This window comes from Fringilla coelebs (assembly GCF_963513975.1).
Source record: "Fringilla coelebs genome assembly, chromosome: 17".
Classification (NCBI taxonomy): Eukaryota; Metazoa; Chordata; class Aves; order Passeriformes; family Fringillidae; genus Fringilla; species Fringilla coelebs.
The window spans coordinates 8,280,831-8,297,153 of NC_140043.1; the positions used below are offsets into that span (position 1 = coordinate 8,280,831).

Here is a 16,323-nt window from a genome sequence, read left to right on the forward strand (position 1 = left end):
TACAGTAACACTAGCAATAGCTGCTCCAGTGCCCTTAGGGAAAAAAGAGGTCCCAGGAATGCTAACAGAACTAAAGAATGCAGTGGTCCAGTCTGGGAAAAAATCATCACCCAAGAAAAAGCTGAACAGAAGTTATTTAAATTAGTAAGATGAATTATGACTTGCCATTTCTTTCCATTTCTTACTTTGTCTGTGTTTATTTCAATTTAATGATTAAGAAATATTCAAATAGCAGTAGGGGTGTTTTTTGTGAATAAAGTATTCAGTACTTCCTGCTTCTATTGCAGAAAGCACTGTATATAAAACATCCAGCACACAGTAAAATTAGATGGTTTTAAAAACTATAATAAAACACTTAGCATAATAAAGGGAACCTAGCAAATGAAGGAAAAAGGGCACAAACTCAACTAAAGATGTGTACATACCTTTATAAGTAAACTTGAGTAACATTAGATCAATACTATACACCCCAAATACTTTTCTCTAACCCAAATTTATTATGCAACCTGACTTACACCAAACCAGAGCATAAGCTGAGGGGAAGGACAAGAAGTGCCAGGTGCTTTTGCAGAAAGTGATGTATCTTACATGAGGAGAGACTCAGTATGAAGGAAAACAAGAAAGCCCAGCCACAAGCAATGATGAGCCAACAGAGGGAATATTTGCCTTTTTGCATTTATCTGGATTTGGAGATGTTTGTAGGAGGCACATTTTTCCCCAATTTAAAATGAAATATAAGTAGCTTAAAATGAGGCTGGTGATGACAGAAGGAAAGCACAAATAGGTATTTATCTCTGTGATCAAATGGAGCAGGCAAGAGCTGCAAAGAACAATCTGTACTTGTAATCCCCCTGCCTAGGACCCCCTCCAGACACAGCTGGGCTGCCTCCTCATCACACAGGGAATCAGACTCACCAGCACAGATTCCCGTGAGAAACCTCCACTCAAGCCCTCCCAGAACAGGAACTGACAGTATTTTACCTTTAAACTGCTCCCTAATGAAGCAGCATCTACTGGGAAGAACATGAGACAAAGGCTCAGAGAATCATCAGTGCAGGAATTCTGCTCAGGACAGGAGATGCCCAAACTGAAAGTTGGTGTAACATGGAACAGCATCCAACAAAGCTGTTGTTAAACCTGCTCTACACATTCTAAACTTTTTGAAATCCAAAGTGGCATCAATTAATCACATTCATTTAATCATTTTCACAGAAATAAAAATTTAAAAAAACTAGAGAGGAATAAGAAATTAGCAATTACCCTCATCTAGTACAAAGCACTACTTGTAGCCTTTATTTTCTTGCAGATCAGTAGCGTATCTGAAATGTAGGTTTACTGAATTGTTCAAGTATTTCTTTGAAATGTCAAAAAGTAACTGCTTATGAAGAGGCCCTCATACAATCTTCTTATGTTCTCAACAGCTAAAGTTTGCTGCCACAGTCAGGCTAATTATTTGTCAAAGCCTCTTGATCACATTAAATATGGAAAAAACCTCATAACAAAAGAAACGTAGAAGAAAAATTATGAATTGGTCCTATCCAAACTGCAAGGAACAATAAATCAAAGGGATGTTTAATAAAAACACCGAATTTTAAAATGCAAATGGGTAGGTTCTAAGAATATATTTAATTATTCATCTTGCATACAGTTTGAAAAAGGTTAATAAAAATTTAAAAGCGTTGACGCCTGGCTTCTTTTAGCAAGAACTGTAAACTTGCTTAGTTCAGGGAAGCACAAATCCAAGTCTGATAGATTGAGCAGGATTCTGGCACCCACTGGGTGCAGGTATTTCCTTCAGCCCCACAAAACAGGGATGTGATATCACTGCTGCGAAGCCTACAAAATCAAAGGCATCACAATGGACTTGAAGGGTGTTAGGGGAGACATGCCTTGACACCTTTTTTCACTGGTTTTTTTTGCTTGTTTGTTTTTTAACTCTCACAAGTAGAGACAGCAATTTGGAAGTGTTTGATTCTAGCTTTGGAATGAACTTTGGAATGAACAGTGAGGGAAAACAGAGCCACAAAAGCATGAATGACATAATGTCTCCAAGGAGAAGGACTCTGAGAGAACAAGAAGGCCAACACAAAACCCACCAACAACTGCTGCTGATGCAGCAAAGCCTGAGGTCAGAAATGTTAAGACTAAAGACTGTCTGTACACAGAGACAGGTGAATCCAGACCCTTTACAGCTCTGGAAACTATTCTAAATTAAAAGGAAAAGAATGAGAACTAAATCCATATCAAAACATGAATCATAAGGCTATGACTTCAAGCAGGCACATGTAAAATTTGTACACCCCTTGGAAAACAAAGTATTACAAGTTTTTCAGGTCTGTACAAGATGACTTTCAGCTGAGTAACAGGACTTTTCCCAAGCCTGGGAGTTGTTGGGATTTTTTCTCAAATGCAAGAGCAGATAGCTGTGAACACAGCACAAACAACTAATACCAGAAAACATGGCATAAAATAGAACATTCCTTAGAAACTGGGCTGAACCAGAAGTAATTTGTAACTGGTCACTTCAAATACAACACAGATACTCTTTTCTCCCCTTCTATAGGCACAGGACTAAGATCTGTGAGGTTCAGCACAAGCTGGTCAGACAGCTGAGGGTGTGTGGTTAGCAGAGGATCTGGGCTGAGGCTGTCATACACCTCACAAGACAGCTTGGCACCCCTTCACCACCAGGGATCAGCTCACCTGCAACCTCAATCAGCTGTTCAAAGCTTTTGTTTGGCAGATGTGCACACAACCACACCTGTCAGGAGTCTCACAGATCACAAACCTTTCTTTTCACCTTGCTAGTGTGGGACGGCTCTGGGACAACACAGTGCATTCACAACTCTTTTTAGGAAGCGGGAAAAAAAAGTAACTTAGCCTTCTTGTACAAGGTCATCTTTCTCTCTAAATTCAACCTGAACTAAGCAGCCCAGAATCACTGAGAGGGTCCTTGGGTCCCACCCCTCTCTCTCTTCCATACTTCATGTGTGTTTTCCAGTCATTCCTAGCTGTTTTTCTGTTAAGTAATTCCAAAACATACCAGATCAGAGTTTGAATGTAAATCATCAAACAAGCAAAAGCTGCAGAACAGCACTGTGAAACACAAACGGGTTTTACCTTCCTTTGTGAGGCCTTCCCCTCTCTGGCACACCTGCAGACGTCCTCCTGTTCACAGTGGAGTAATCCGGATCCAGTTCATACCCTTCATCGTCCACGCCGAGGCTGCGGTTGTCATCCTCCAGCCCATAGGGCTCCGGCTGGAAGCGCTCGGGCTGAGAGCGGTTCAGGTCAACGCTGCTGCCCACGGGCACCTGGGGCTGGGCAACGGGGCCGTAGTTCTCCCTCCTGCTGGGCAGGGTGAAGCTGCCGTCGTCGGGCCGGTAGGTGCCCCCGGGCACGTAGGCGTAGCGGGGCCGGTAGCCGACGCCCCGGGACAGGCTGCCGTAGCTGTCCGAGAGGTCTCCGTAGCCGTCGTGGCCGATGTAGGGGCGGTACTGGCCCTCGTGGCTCTCGGGGTACGAGTCGTTGTAGCTGTTGTAGGAGCGGCTCAGGGTGGACGAGGCCTGGGGGGCGATGAAGCGCTCCCCGTTCTTCAGGTACCTCCTGTCGATGGAGTCTGTGTAGCTGCCCATGGGCGAGGAGCCGTCCATGGCAGGGAGCCCGTCCGGCCCCAGCGGCACCTGCCGCACCGTCCTCGTGGTGACCGTCTTGACCATCTTGGTAACCTGGCAGGAAGCAGCGAGTAAATGTGTTAATGCTCTCCTTGCTGCATAATGTGGTGAGACACAGGGAGGTGGAGGAGTGGAAGGGGGAGAGAGCACCACAGAGCAAACTCCCGGGCTGTGCCTGTAACACCAGCGCAGCAATCGGCTCACCTATTACCTTTCAGAATGAACAGTGGAAAAATACTTTGAAAAAAGCACTCTGGGCTCTTACTACCAAATCAAAACCACTGCAGCCATGTGACAGCACATGGAAGCAGCACAAAGTCATTATACCAGTTCCAATTCCCCCAAAATGTTTTCAGGAAATATCTGTCCTAAGAGAAGACTTTACCATGTTGTGGAGCCTGTTCTCCCACAGCAGCAGCATAAAGACCACATCACATTCTCTAGTTTAACAAAAAAAGAGTTATGTGCTTCTGCCTGATCTGGATCAAGTTTGCACCTCTGTGAAATTTGATGGAGCTCAAATCTGGCAATAATATTTAAGAAACCATGATCTCGAACAGAGAAGTTTTGGGCTTCAGGATTGTGGACAACACACCTGCTTTCTCTTTTAAGATAGTCTTATATCCACCAACCACCACACAAGCCCAACAGGTAGCTGTTGTCATTATTTTGGTGACTAACAAATTTGCAATAATGAACGCTAAATCCACATTGTTTTTGCAATTGCAGCTACCTAAACATGCTAGACGAGCTTGTTTAAACCACTGAAGAAAAATCTGCATACAAATACAGCTTTATCTTTACTTCCATAAATCACAATTCATTTCAAAACAGAATTTGCAAAAACTGGAAATAGTAAATGTCCTCAGGGCTCTTGCATTCAGGGTTTCTTGCTGAAGGATAAGAACAAAGAGTCCTTAAAACTTTGCATGAACCATCTGCCTCTGTGGCAAAGGTCTGGTAATCTGTTTAAGCCAGTGCTGGACAAAAGCCACTGTATTTACAAACCAGCAAAGGGCCTTCTGTTTGAGTTGGTATCTGGGCTCCATCAACTTCTGTACTGCCTTCCAGAGTGACCAGCAAAAGCTCTTTTGGGAAGAATAAAAAGTCCAGCAAATGCCAGTCAAGGAAGGGCTGACTTTTCAGCCCAACCAAGCACCAAAACAGCACATCCACAAAGATGAGAGGGAGAATCAACCTACCTGACATCATTACACACACCAGGGGAAGAACACAAAATTAGTAAAAGGTATTTGGGGTTTCTAAGCTATTACAGACATAAATAAGGATCAGCAAATGACACTTTTCTTCATGTAAGTCTCAAAATGAAATGCTACATTCAAGGGAAATGTTAAGCACAACGTTTCCCTGGATTGCTCAGTGGCTCTGAAGTCCAAAAAAATATTTTGACCTACAGCCTCAGATTTAAACATTTAGATTGGCAACAGATTAGCCAAGCTACTGCAAAGCAAAACAATTAGACTACATCTCTTGAAGTGGCTCCAGACATGTCCTCTAGCCAGATGTTTTCACATAGAAACCCCAAACAGAAAAAAGATTCACCCAAACAGCATTTCTTTTCCTACACACATCTGTGAGCAAATGACACTTCAACATAATGAAGTAATGAAATCCTACAAGACTGAAAGCAGCACAAATGCCTCTCCACCAGCAGTGTAATTAACAGAACACGATACTGAATGCAGCACAGCCAGGTACGAACATGACCTCTGTATCTCATTTGAGCCAGAGCTGACACAATTTTCCTCATCAATACAAAGGGATTTCCTCATCAAGTAAACATCAGGAAAGATGCTATCCTTCCATGCCTCTGAGTCTTTTCTCCCTTTTTCAAAGCACACATTTTAATAATTGGAAGAAAGGAAACTAGAAACTCAACATTTATTTAATGACATACAATCCAACAGGGGTTTTTGCTTGTTACCTGTGTACAATACTTCTCCTTTCCGCTCACTTGTGAGCGTGACCACTGTCACAGCTTTTACAAACTCAGCAGTGAGAGGAGAGAAAGAGCTGGCAGAGTTTACAGTAGCTCTTTGTGAAGTGGATACACACAAAGCAACACAGCTCAGTGTTCTCCTACTGAAGTCAGAAACAATACTTTTATTCAAGTACCATACTCATAAGTGATCTTCTAAGAGCAGAAAAAGTGACATTTCTCAGGCCTGAAATATGCGAGTTTTGCAAAGCCATGACAAAACTGGGTGCAAAATGCTGCACCCATGCTGCTTTGTGTTCTTGAGTTTGGGAACTAGCAATGGGAATAACAGGAATTAAGGTAGATGTCAGCAATTTGATGAATCAGAAATGGAGACTTCGGCTCGGAAAGGAACAAGGAAAGAGCTTTCTAAATGCCAAGAAGTGCCCTTGCATAATCTCACAAGGCTCCTTCTTTCAGCACCACACAGCACATCTAAGCCCAAGCACTGCCTTTCAGACACAAGCTGCCACGCTTGCTCAGTTTGTCATGTGCCATTTTTCCTAGAGCTGTTAAAATCAGACAATAGGAAGTACCTAACACACCTCCTCTGGCTGCAGCAACAGCACAAAAGGAGGAATAAACTTTGTCCTCCAGGATCAGGTCTACCTTCATCAAAGACCTGCTCCATGTTATTGGTAAACAGGATGAGGTGATAATCCCAGAAATATTACAGCCAGGACAATTGTCTCCAAAGCTGCTACATGTACACAAAAACCACAAAGCAGAATTTCAGATCACTGAAAATCACCTCCTAGACAATGTGTGACTGGGCAGTTAACCTCAGTGAGCTTTTCACCATGCTCTGGCCCTCTACAGAGTACTTACAGAAATATAGAATGCAAGGGATTGGTTTGCAATTTTAATCTACTTTGCCTTATTTTCCTGTCTTTCAAACTAGCACAGACAGGCTTCCAATGGCTGTGGCTCATCAGAAAGCCACACTCAAGTGTCAGGCAGCACAGCACATGTAAAAACAAGTTTACAGCATTAGCACAGTTTCACCTCTTACTGTTTTCTGAACGCTGCACCCAGCAGCAAACAAAAAGTATCTGGACAATCAAAACCACCTTGGTCAGACACATAAAAAGGAACATTTCACTCAAGCATTAAAGTATGCATTTCTCATAGTATAAAAGCACTCAGTAATGCTAAAGGTGTTATACAGGGACAATCAAACAGAGCCATTTTATATTTGAGGAGAGAGGGAGTATTTGTACTCATGCCTCATTTATCAGGCAGAGGCATTGAGATAGAAGATTTATCATGTGATAAACAGATTTTGCTGCTGACAGGACAATAAAAGGAAGCTTTTTGGCAGCAATTAGCCAGCACACAGATGAAGGTCCATTTAATGAAAGGTTTCCAAGCAAAAGAAGAAACCCAACCGACAAACCAAACACGTTTATTTCAGGAAATCCTGCTCAAGGGAATGTTTCATTTATATTTCTTAAAAGAACACAGGCAATCTTGAGTAGCTGACAGCACAGTAATCTTCTCTCCCAACATTTTTGTGGTTTCTTTAATACTGATGCATTAGCCAGAGAGAATGAAGCTATTCCTAATGGAAGTCCCAATAGACTGCCCTATCTGAGAGACACCTGATCCTTCAGATGCACCCAATCTTAAAAAACATTTATTAGCATCAATTCCTCACTGTAGATGTGCTCTAATAAAAAATGCAGAGTTACAAGTTACTTTGAGGGTAATTTCACTTCCTCTGTTTACTTTCCATCCCAAAAGAATACCTGTGTAAAAAGGTTTTTTCAGCCCAATGACAAATCAAAGATGCTCAATTGTTTAAATGCCCCAGTCTTGGAGTAGCAGAGGAAAGCTTCAGACTGCTCCCCTATGAAGAGGCTGTCTGAAATCCAATTTACTTACTAGTTCAGGCTCTCTCCAGCCAAAATTCTGTGATACTTCAAGTCAGTGCTTTCACTGCTGCTCTCCACACCCCAAAATCTGAGTATACTTCAGGTTTACCGACCTTATCATTGTTCACCCCACAGATACCAATTATTTTAATAAATAATTCCCTTACAGGCCCCATGATAATGGTTTCACTAATTCTGTTTCTGGAAATACATTTGCCAATGGAACATAAAGGAAATATTCACACATTTGAAGCAGCTCCCGTACTTTCCTGTCCCTCATCCTATTTATCTAGGAGGATGGGATAAAAACCATGAAACTATCCAACAACAGAATTTATTGGATGTACTTGCATATGGTACAAGTAGGTGTCTCACAGTGCTCAGTGACAGAGGAGTAAAGACAACACCAACATTTCTGTGGAACTGGGCTATCATGGTCAGATGCAGTCATCTCACCTATAGTTCTGCCTTCCACTTGGTTTCTGAGGTTGGTTTTGTTTTGCCTCTAATTTTTTTTTTTAGTAAATTAACTGCATTATAAAAGCTGTCAGGGATAACAATCTTGTTGAAACTCTCATAAACCAAGAATCAGATGAGAAGGAATGCAGGAGGATCTGAGCATCCTGACATTTCTCTGAGCTTATTTTTGAACTATGGACTGTAAAAATTTATCAGCCCATGCAGGTTGAAGCTATTACCTTTCTATTAAATGCTGTGGAAGAACTCACCCTGCAGGTTTTCAAAACAACAGCTGAAATCTCTCCTCTTCAATTTCAAGCCTAGTATTTCACATTTTGAAAGGGCCCTCAACTTCAGCTAAAATCCATTCTGGCTCTATTGCCTAATTCCTTTGAATTTCCTGCAAAGTTTCTAAGAACTGCCTCTTGGGGTACCTGGCACCAGCACAACCCAGAGTTTTGGTAACAACCACTTTCTTATCACAGGTGTTAGGAAGTGGGAACAGCAGTTAATCACTGCTGGGAGCTGGACCTGCTGAGTATTGGAAAGCTCAAAGAAAACTGATGGACTACAAATTAAACAACTTTGTATACAGATTGATTTCACTGTTTGCTATGATAAAACATCAATTTCAATGAGCAACAGTGACCTAAATCTCTCCAACCTTTTGGCATTTCAAAGATAAAAAAAGGTGCCTGAAAAAGAAAAAAAAAGTGAACTTTTACACAAACACACACACATCTAATTTGCTTTACTGAGTTCTCTTGAGCCACTTACAACAGGCTCCCTTTAACACCTGGCAGTGCTCCAGCCAGCAGCAAGAAGTGGAAGTCTCTCCCCAAGGTGACTTTCACTGTTTTAGCTTGATAGGTATTTGGCTTCCAGAGATATTATAAAGTTGAAATGAAGTGTTATCTGCTACATCTTTTGTGCAATGAATGCCATGTAGGGACTTAGTATAACACTAAAAGAATAACAGGTAGGAGAAAATTACCCAGAGATATCTCATTTTGAAAAGGCAGATGTTCTCTATTTAAAATATGTCAAATATTAAATTCTATTACGCCTTCTTCCTGCTTCACTGCTACAGGCATTTTCAAAGATGAGGGAAAAGCAAAGCAAAACTGTCAATGCATCTAGATTAAGGTTGTTTACTTAATACACTATTGAAAAGAATAACCTCTATAAATTATGGGTTTGAAACAACAGGGGAAGGAACAGAGAATAAAGAAACAGCAGCATCCAGGAGCATTCACGTTTACAGCCTTTGCTGTGCTGCATTTCAAGAGGAAGAATTTCAGAGGCATCGCTCAGCAGCAAGCTAGAAATTCACACAATTTAGCAAAAATAAATTATAATTTCCTTTTAAGAATCCAAAAATGGCATAAAAGGTTAACAAATCCCCACGTAAACTATCCAGCAAAGAAAGAATACATTTGAAAAACATCTCTGGTCTCTCTGGCTTTTAAAAAACATGACCTGTGTTATTTACTCTGTCACAGGAAGTTTCTTATGCCCCCACTTTCTTTGTAAGACAGATATGCTGGAGATTGTGGCTGACACCGTCCAGCAGAGCCCTTAGGTATAGACACAACAATAACAGGTTCTAAATCCTTCCTTAAAGGGGCCTGGAGCAAGCAGAGCAATGTAGAGCATAAAGGGCCACTGCTCAGAGTAAAAAGAAAGGCTGAGCACAAACCCACTCCCCCTGAGCACAGCGTGACCATCTCAGCTTTACACGCTGGGGAGCACTGACAAGAGATGTGAGGATTCCCAGCACAGGAAATGCTCCTCTGCAAGGACAATAAGCACCACCTGCACACTGAATGCAAGGCCAGATTCATGTGGGGTGCTTTGGCTGGGGGGGAGATTTGTTAAGTGTATTTGCAATTTCTTTAAATCTGTGAGGGAACAGGCAGAGACACAAAACTGCAGCTTTTGGGCTCAACACCTCCTACTCCTGGCCAGCAGGGCGGCCAGCAGCCACGAGGCTGCCTCTCCCACACCGGGGAGATTTCTTCAGCACCCTCCTCTGAGCAGCAAGGTCAGAATTCTGCCACTGCACAGAGGTACCAGGAAACTTAATTTTCTCTGTAAGGCTCTCACACATAACAGCATGAGCTATGAAAGCACCATGGTGACATCTATTAGAAATGATTGTGTCAATGACAATTAACTCCAGGGCAATTAACTGACGCTACTAAACCCCAGCGACTCGGTTTTCATTTTCACAGTCCCTACCAAAACAAAATGCAAGTTGAAGACCTAAGTGATGTAAAAAACTTGTAAAATCTGACCTTAGATTAGTATCTAAGAGCTGTTCAACCTATGCCTTTTTATCATAGCGAGGAGAAGTCAAAACAAAACCATTTCAGAGGCAACAACCCCAGCAAAGTCTCAACACCTGAGAGTCAGGGCTAAGCCAGGCTCTGTTTTGACATTTCAGAATCACTATTCTCAACAACTGGTTTTTAGTATTTTTTTTGTTGGTCCTTGTAGCAATGATTTACTAGGAAACAGCTCCAGGTAGTACTTCAGCTGCAATCAGTGGCATTATTTGAAACACCACAAATGGAGAGTAAGACAGCTCCACATCCCACCCCCATCCTGGACACACTTCAGTGCCTGCCATGACCTGCAGTAGCACAAGAAAGCCTTGCTCTTTGAAATAGAACAGTAGCTCCAGGGTTGATGGTTTTTTCAATTTTCCTTTCCCATATGCAGCCACAAGGTCTGTTTTGAAGCTGCCACTACGCTCTCCTGTGGGAAGATGGAAAAACTGGAGGTCCCCAACACAGAGGAGAAAATCACACCTCTGAGCCATGACAAACACACAGCTTCTGTCAGTGCCAGAACTATCCCAGACAAACTACTTCACTCCATGTGGTCCTGCTATCTGGGTGAGGCATGGCCCCACCTCTATTTTTACAGTCATAGCTATAATCTTATGCCCTTGCAGCCTCCTAAAACTATGCACCACTATTAACACATAATTTTATCATGTCCTTCCTGCAAATAAGAGTTGCTGTTACTGCCACCTAGAAAAAAACCTGCATTTCTTTCATGTAAGTCACAAATTAAATACATTAGATTATTTGAAGGGCTAATAAAAATGTGGGGCTTTTTTGTTCATCTTTTTTATTTTAAGACCTTAATCTCCATCCAACAATCAGAAAATAGGCCAGTTATATTTACCTTGTAACTAACTGCAACAACTATTAAACCAGATACTCAGTTTATTATCATCTGTACAGGCCTACTGACCTCAGGAAATCAACATTTATTTACTTCAACTTGAGGAGCTGATGTCCTGAATAGATATCCTAGAGGACTGCAAATCTGGAACACCAATGAAAATAAACACTGATTTACACAGTGACCTCTCTTCAACTCCTTTTAACACAGAAAGCAGTTGAACAATCCCCTCCCTTTTTTTTTGTTTTTAAATCAGTCCTGTTTAAAAGTTTTTAAAACAGGAATCACCCTTCATCTTTGTAACGTTCCAGTGGCCCTGAAAGCATCCAAGGCAGCCATGAACACACAGCACCTGCTCAACAGAGACTGTAAAATTACCTTACACAAGAACAAAAAGATATCAGGAAAATTAGAACACTTGCAACACCTGTAATCCAGCCAAACCTGAGGTACAGTCACTCCAGAGCACACCCAGCTTCCCCCAAGCATTAGGAGTAAGATGCCATTCACAAGATTGTTGCAGGTTTTAAATGCTATGGCGTTATTTACATAGGCTGGTTCTTGTTCTACAGGACAAAGGCATAATCATAATATAATGTTATTACAGATTGTCACTAATTTAAGACATATTTTCCTCAGCCAAGCACTACCAACTCATCAATTTTTGTTTGCAGGGCAATGCTGTGAAATGCTTCAGTAGACTGAAGGGACTATTACAAGAATAAGCAGCCTGAGGAGGGGTTCTGGTGTTTTTGTTTGGTTAACCTGGACAGTTTCTACTGTTCAGTACACAGCTCCATGAATAGCAGTATCAGCACAGCTGATAGGGAGCAATCCAGACACAGAGGTGAAACTGAAAAAGCCCTGAACTCAGCTCTGCTGGCAAACACAATGTTCAAAATCACTGAGGATTACAATAGCATGATTGTCATCACTCAGGCTACTGCCTGCTATTTCTATTCCATGATTAGATGGCACTTTGCCATCTTCCTCAGTGGTTGTTAACCTCTCACCTTGGTTTCAGTTCTCCTTGTGGTTCCATCTTCAGAAGTGACAATAGACACGTGGGAAGTGGGAGTGCCTGGGTCTTCCTCCACAGTAACTGTCTCTTCCACCATTTCTTGAGGCTCTTGCATCATTGCTATTGAAGTCTGGTTACTGGGGCTTTGTTCCTATAAAGAAGTAGGTAAAAAAAAAAATTAACTTCTCGCTTCTACCATCATGGTGTAACTATTCCACTGACTTCAGCTTCCTTGATTGAAAAAAACCCACATTTTACCCAACAATTGCAAGCAGAGATTCAGAGAAAGGAGTATCTCCTGTCTCAGACAAGCTTGCTGCAACTGTGCTGGTATGACTGGATTCAGTGCAGCAAACAGATCATGTGAAGCATCTATCAAGTACTTCATATTAACAGGCAACAGACTAACAGGCTATCTTAAATTTAAATCTGCTTTAAGCTTCCTCAATGCCCAGCATAGAAGGAGTAGAATTTTTCTCTGCAAAAACATTCTTTCAGTTCTGCAGGCCCACTGGCTTTCAGAGCAGTTCATCTTACACACCATTGAAAGTTTCTCTGCATTTGATCAAGTACTCTCAGCTGGAGACTAGAGAAGGCTGTAAAACATCAACACCTACAATTAAATAGACACCTCTCTCAAACTGCCCAAAGCGACGATAATTAAACAAAAACTTCATGGCTAGAGATAAATTCACTGAAATGCTTCTCTTCCTACATCCTCACTAAGTCTGTAAGGTCTAACTGGCTACAAGCTTATTTAAATTTATAACAGATAGACAACATAATAAAATCTAAACAGAAAGAAGGGAGATCAAAGCGGGTCCTTGCAGAGATACTGCCTAAAGAGAACACTCTGCTGCTCGCCAGCACCAGCATCTGGACCTTCCCTTTTCTTGTGCAATTGTGTGTTCCAGCACAGAAATCAGAGAAGCTCCCTTTGGTAGATGAATGTCTTTCAGAAGTTTCCCAGCAAGAGGCCAATAAAGAACCAGCTTATGCACTGAGAACTCAGACTTTTGCCCAGCATTATGAATCCTCAGCCACGTAAAATGAAACTACAAACTGCTCATTTCATTACAAGCCCTGAAGGTATCTGGCTACACAGGCTTTAAAGCCAAAGCAGGGCTTCTGCTGGCACATCCTGTCAGACAGACACTCAAAGAATATTCTTTATTAAGGACTATACACACACACATATTTTTACACACAGATTTTAAAAACAAAAACCAGAAAATCTAAGAAGAATGACACAGAGCCCAAAACTGCAAATTGAACACACTTTGCCAAAAGCAAAGTCTGGACAAATCCACTCTATCTCTTCACATCACAGGAAAATAAAAAGGCCTGGGATTAAAGGGTTGTAATAGAGGTGCTCAGCCTAGCTACATAAAGGTTTAAATATTCTTCACATGTGAACAGCTTCATCACCAGGGAACTACAAAGCTACCTTTTGTATCACTTAGAAAAATTGTATTTCAACCCAGTTATAGCCTTTGGATTTCCCCTTTTGCTGTGCCATATTCTGTGCAGGCCCCCAGTGACCTTTTGCTGCTGATGTCTCATTGAGGTTCACATTTAATTCTTGCATGATCCATTATTTCTCTTGAAACAAGCTGAGATGCCCCTGCCCAGTTTTCCTTTATTTACAGCTGCATTCTGACCTTCTGAAACTCAGACTTCAGTAAGAAAGCCACTCCCATTTTCAGGTAAGCACTAATATTAACCAAGACCATGACAATAAGCCTTTGCCAATCACCTCAGTCAAAATGCAACAGAGACAGCCTTCAAAGGCAGGGCACCAGAAGTGATAGAAGCAGGCACTACTTCCATTTCCATTGAAACCACAGAATAACTCAGGTTGCAGAATCAATCAATGAGAATAAGGTTTCTGAAATCCTAAAGAAAATCACTCCTTCCAGTCTGCAGGACTCAAATCATTAATGGCAAGTAACTTATGCTACATGCTGAATTCTTCATGGTAGAGTTCAGATGGCACATCGTGCCTTCTGTGCATGGCTCCAGAAGGGGAACTGCTCCTGCAATAAATACATTATTCTCTTCACATTCTTCTTGAAGATACTGTGTTATAACTGCAACTCCCTTTCTCATACCCCACAGCGAAGCTTTCCTGCAAAGAGAATAATTTACACAATACTGCAATAGAGACTCAGAACTTTTATTTATCTTCACTCAACCAAAGCTTACCAAGAACAAAGAAATCAGTTACATGCAGAGGGTTTTTGCACAACACCTTATCCCTGTAAAGCTCACCACTGCTTCAAGGTGGGACTTTGTCACTCCTCTCACACATGTACACACACACACAGCTCATCCAACACCTTCATTTCCAGCTGCACTTGAGGTGCTGTCATCTCTTTGTTCCCCTCTAGACTTTATACAGGCAGCCTCTGTTTTCTGATACTAAACCTGAGGAGATGGAAGGTGGAAAAAAGTATTTTGTTCTTTGAGGTTTCACAATACTTTATTAAAAAAAAAAAAAAGAGAGCCTGCCTTTGTGTTCAGACTGCCTGTGGGCAAAGGAAACCTTAAAAGCTAGGCACTTAAACATGAGCAAATTGCAAGCTAGAGCATATTGACTTTAAATGAGCGTTGTGCTGGGTTTTATCCTCTGGCTGCTTCTAAAATGAAGATTCAGGGAGATATGGTACAGATCTGCATTTCTACAAGAGAAAACTATTGTTAGCAAGAGACTGTCCTAGGCATCAGAGAGGCTAAGAGCTTGCAAAGCTCAAGGCAGGTATCTCAACACAGACAGGTGCCCAGCCAGCATGAACTGTGTCTTCCTTCTTACTGTGTGAGCTCCTGAGGAATGCAGTGAGCCAAGGGGACAGCCTGCCACCCAGCTTACCCCTGAACTGCCTGAACCAGGTTGTTCTTTGATCTCCAAACCCAGTCCTTTCTCTGCATTGCTAGCTTGGAGCTGTCACAAGCGAACATTAACGTAGAAAAGATGCAAAGGTTTTGTTATCTGTTTTTAGATGCCATCATTAAGGATTTTAGGTCATCACAAATTGCAGAAACTGGGACACATTACCCCTTTCAACTACTTCCTCTGTGCTCAGCTTCGAAGCCAGTATTTAGGACGCTCTTTTTTGCTAAATACACCTCAGCATCTCAGATCCCAAACATTTGGCAGGTATGCCTAATTATCCAGAGCAAACCACAAGCTGCTGGATGGGGCTGGAACATGACACCCCTAATGAATAATGCTACCAATAGCTCCCTGCCTGCTAGAAGGAGGTTATTTCCAGTTCAAAATAACATATACTCATTTACCTTACTGGAGGCTTCCAAAGCAAAAGCAATGAGATTACAAAACTCTACCAAATTATAAGAACAGATTCCAGTGCAGTTATTGCATGTGGTGTCAGTAGTCATGACTCTTCCTTTTACTTTTGCTTTTTTGAGACCAAATGAATCCTATCCTCTTGATTTGTACTTGCATCTCCAGTGTGCTTTAAAAAAGCCAGGCTATTTACAACACAAAGCAACAATCAATTTACCTCCAGCCTGTAAAAGCTAAGCGCAGATGAAACAGCTAAAGACCTTGTAAAATAAGCAAGAAACATAAAGTAACAGTAATTCTTATTTTGTTAAAGAACAGTGATTTATCATTTAGGGCACATATCTCCTAGGGCTTATTTTGCATTAGACTACTATAGCTTCTGTAATCATCACCATTTCAATTCCTAGCCTTGTATTTCCATCAAAGTAGCTATTTTGTATCTGTTTTAATAAAAGAATAACCTCCCCCAGGAGGATCAGACATCCTACTTCAAGACAGTAAACAAAGTTCTTTATTCTCTGCCTATGGAACAATTTTAAACAGTCTGGAAATAATATAAAATTGCAGGAGATTATTATTTCCACTAAAACAGCCTCTCTTCAAGAACACTGAAATCATGTACATTGAATCTTCATTGTCCCCAAGATCTCCTTTGTTCTAAAGATTGCAGTGCAGGCTATTCCAGCTACTCCTTACTCCAGGCTACAGTCAGATACCAGGGTTTTTGCAAAGCACAAAGGCTGGATTCTACATCAGTGGACATACTTGTCCTCAGCCAACCCCAGCACAGACAA

General features: G+C 41.6%; 1 protein-coding gene across 3 annotated transcripts in view; it reads right to left on the reverse strand.

Annotated features, from left to right (window-relative positions):
* ARVCF (ARVCF delta catenin family member) overlaps positions 1-16,323 on the reverse strand; it is a gene marked incomplete at its 3' end in the record, with an annotated part of 138,538 nt that overhangs the window by 75,136 nt on the left and 47,079 nt on the right. For all 3 annotated transcript variants that reach the window (XM_084217082.1, XM_084217081.1, XM_084217080.1), the window contains 2 exons: positions 12,215-12,373; positions 3,121-3,728 (listed from right to left, as the gene is read on the reverse strand). In XM_084217082.1, the coding sequence (XP_084073208.1) occupies positions 3,121-3,728; positions 12,215-12,373 (767 nt within the window). The remainder of the gene's footprint in view (positions 1-3,120; positions 3,729-12,214; positions 12,374-16,323) is intronic.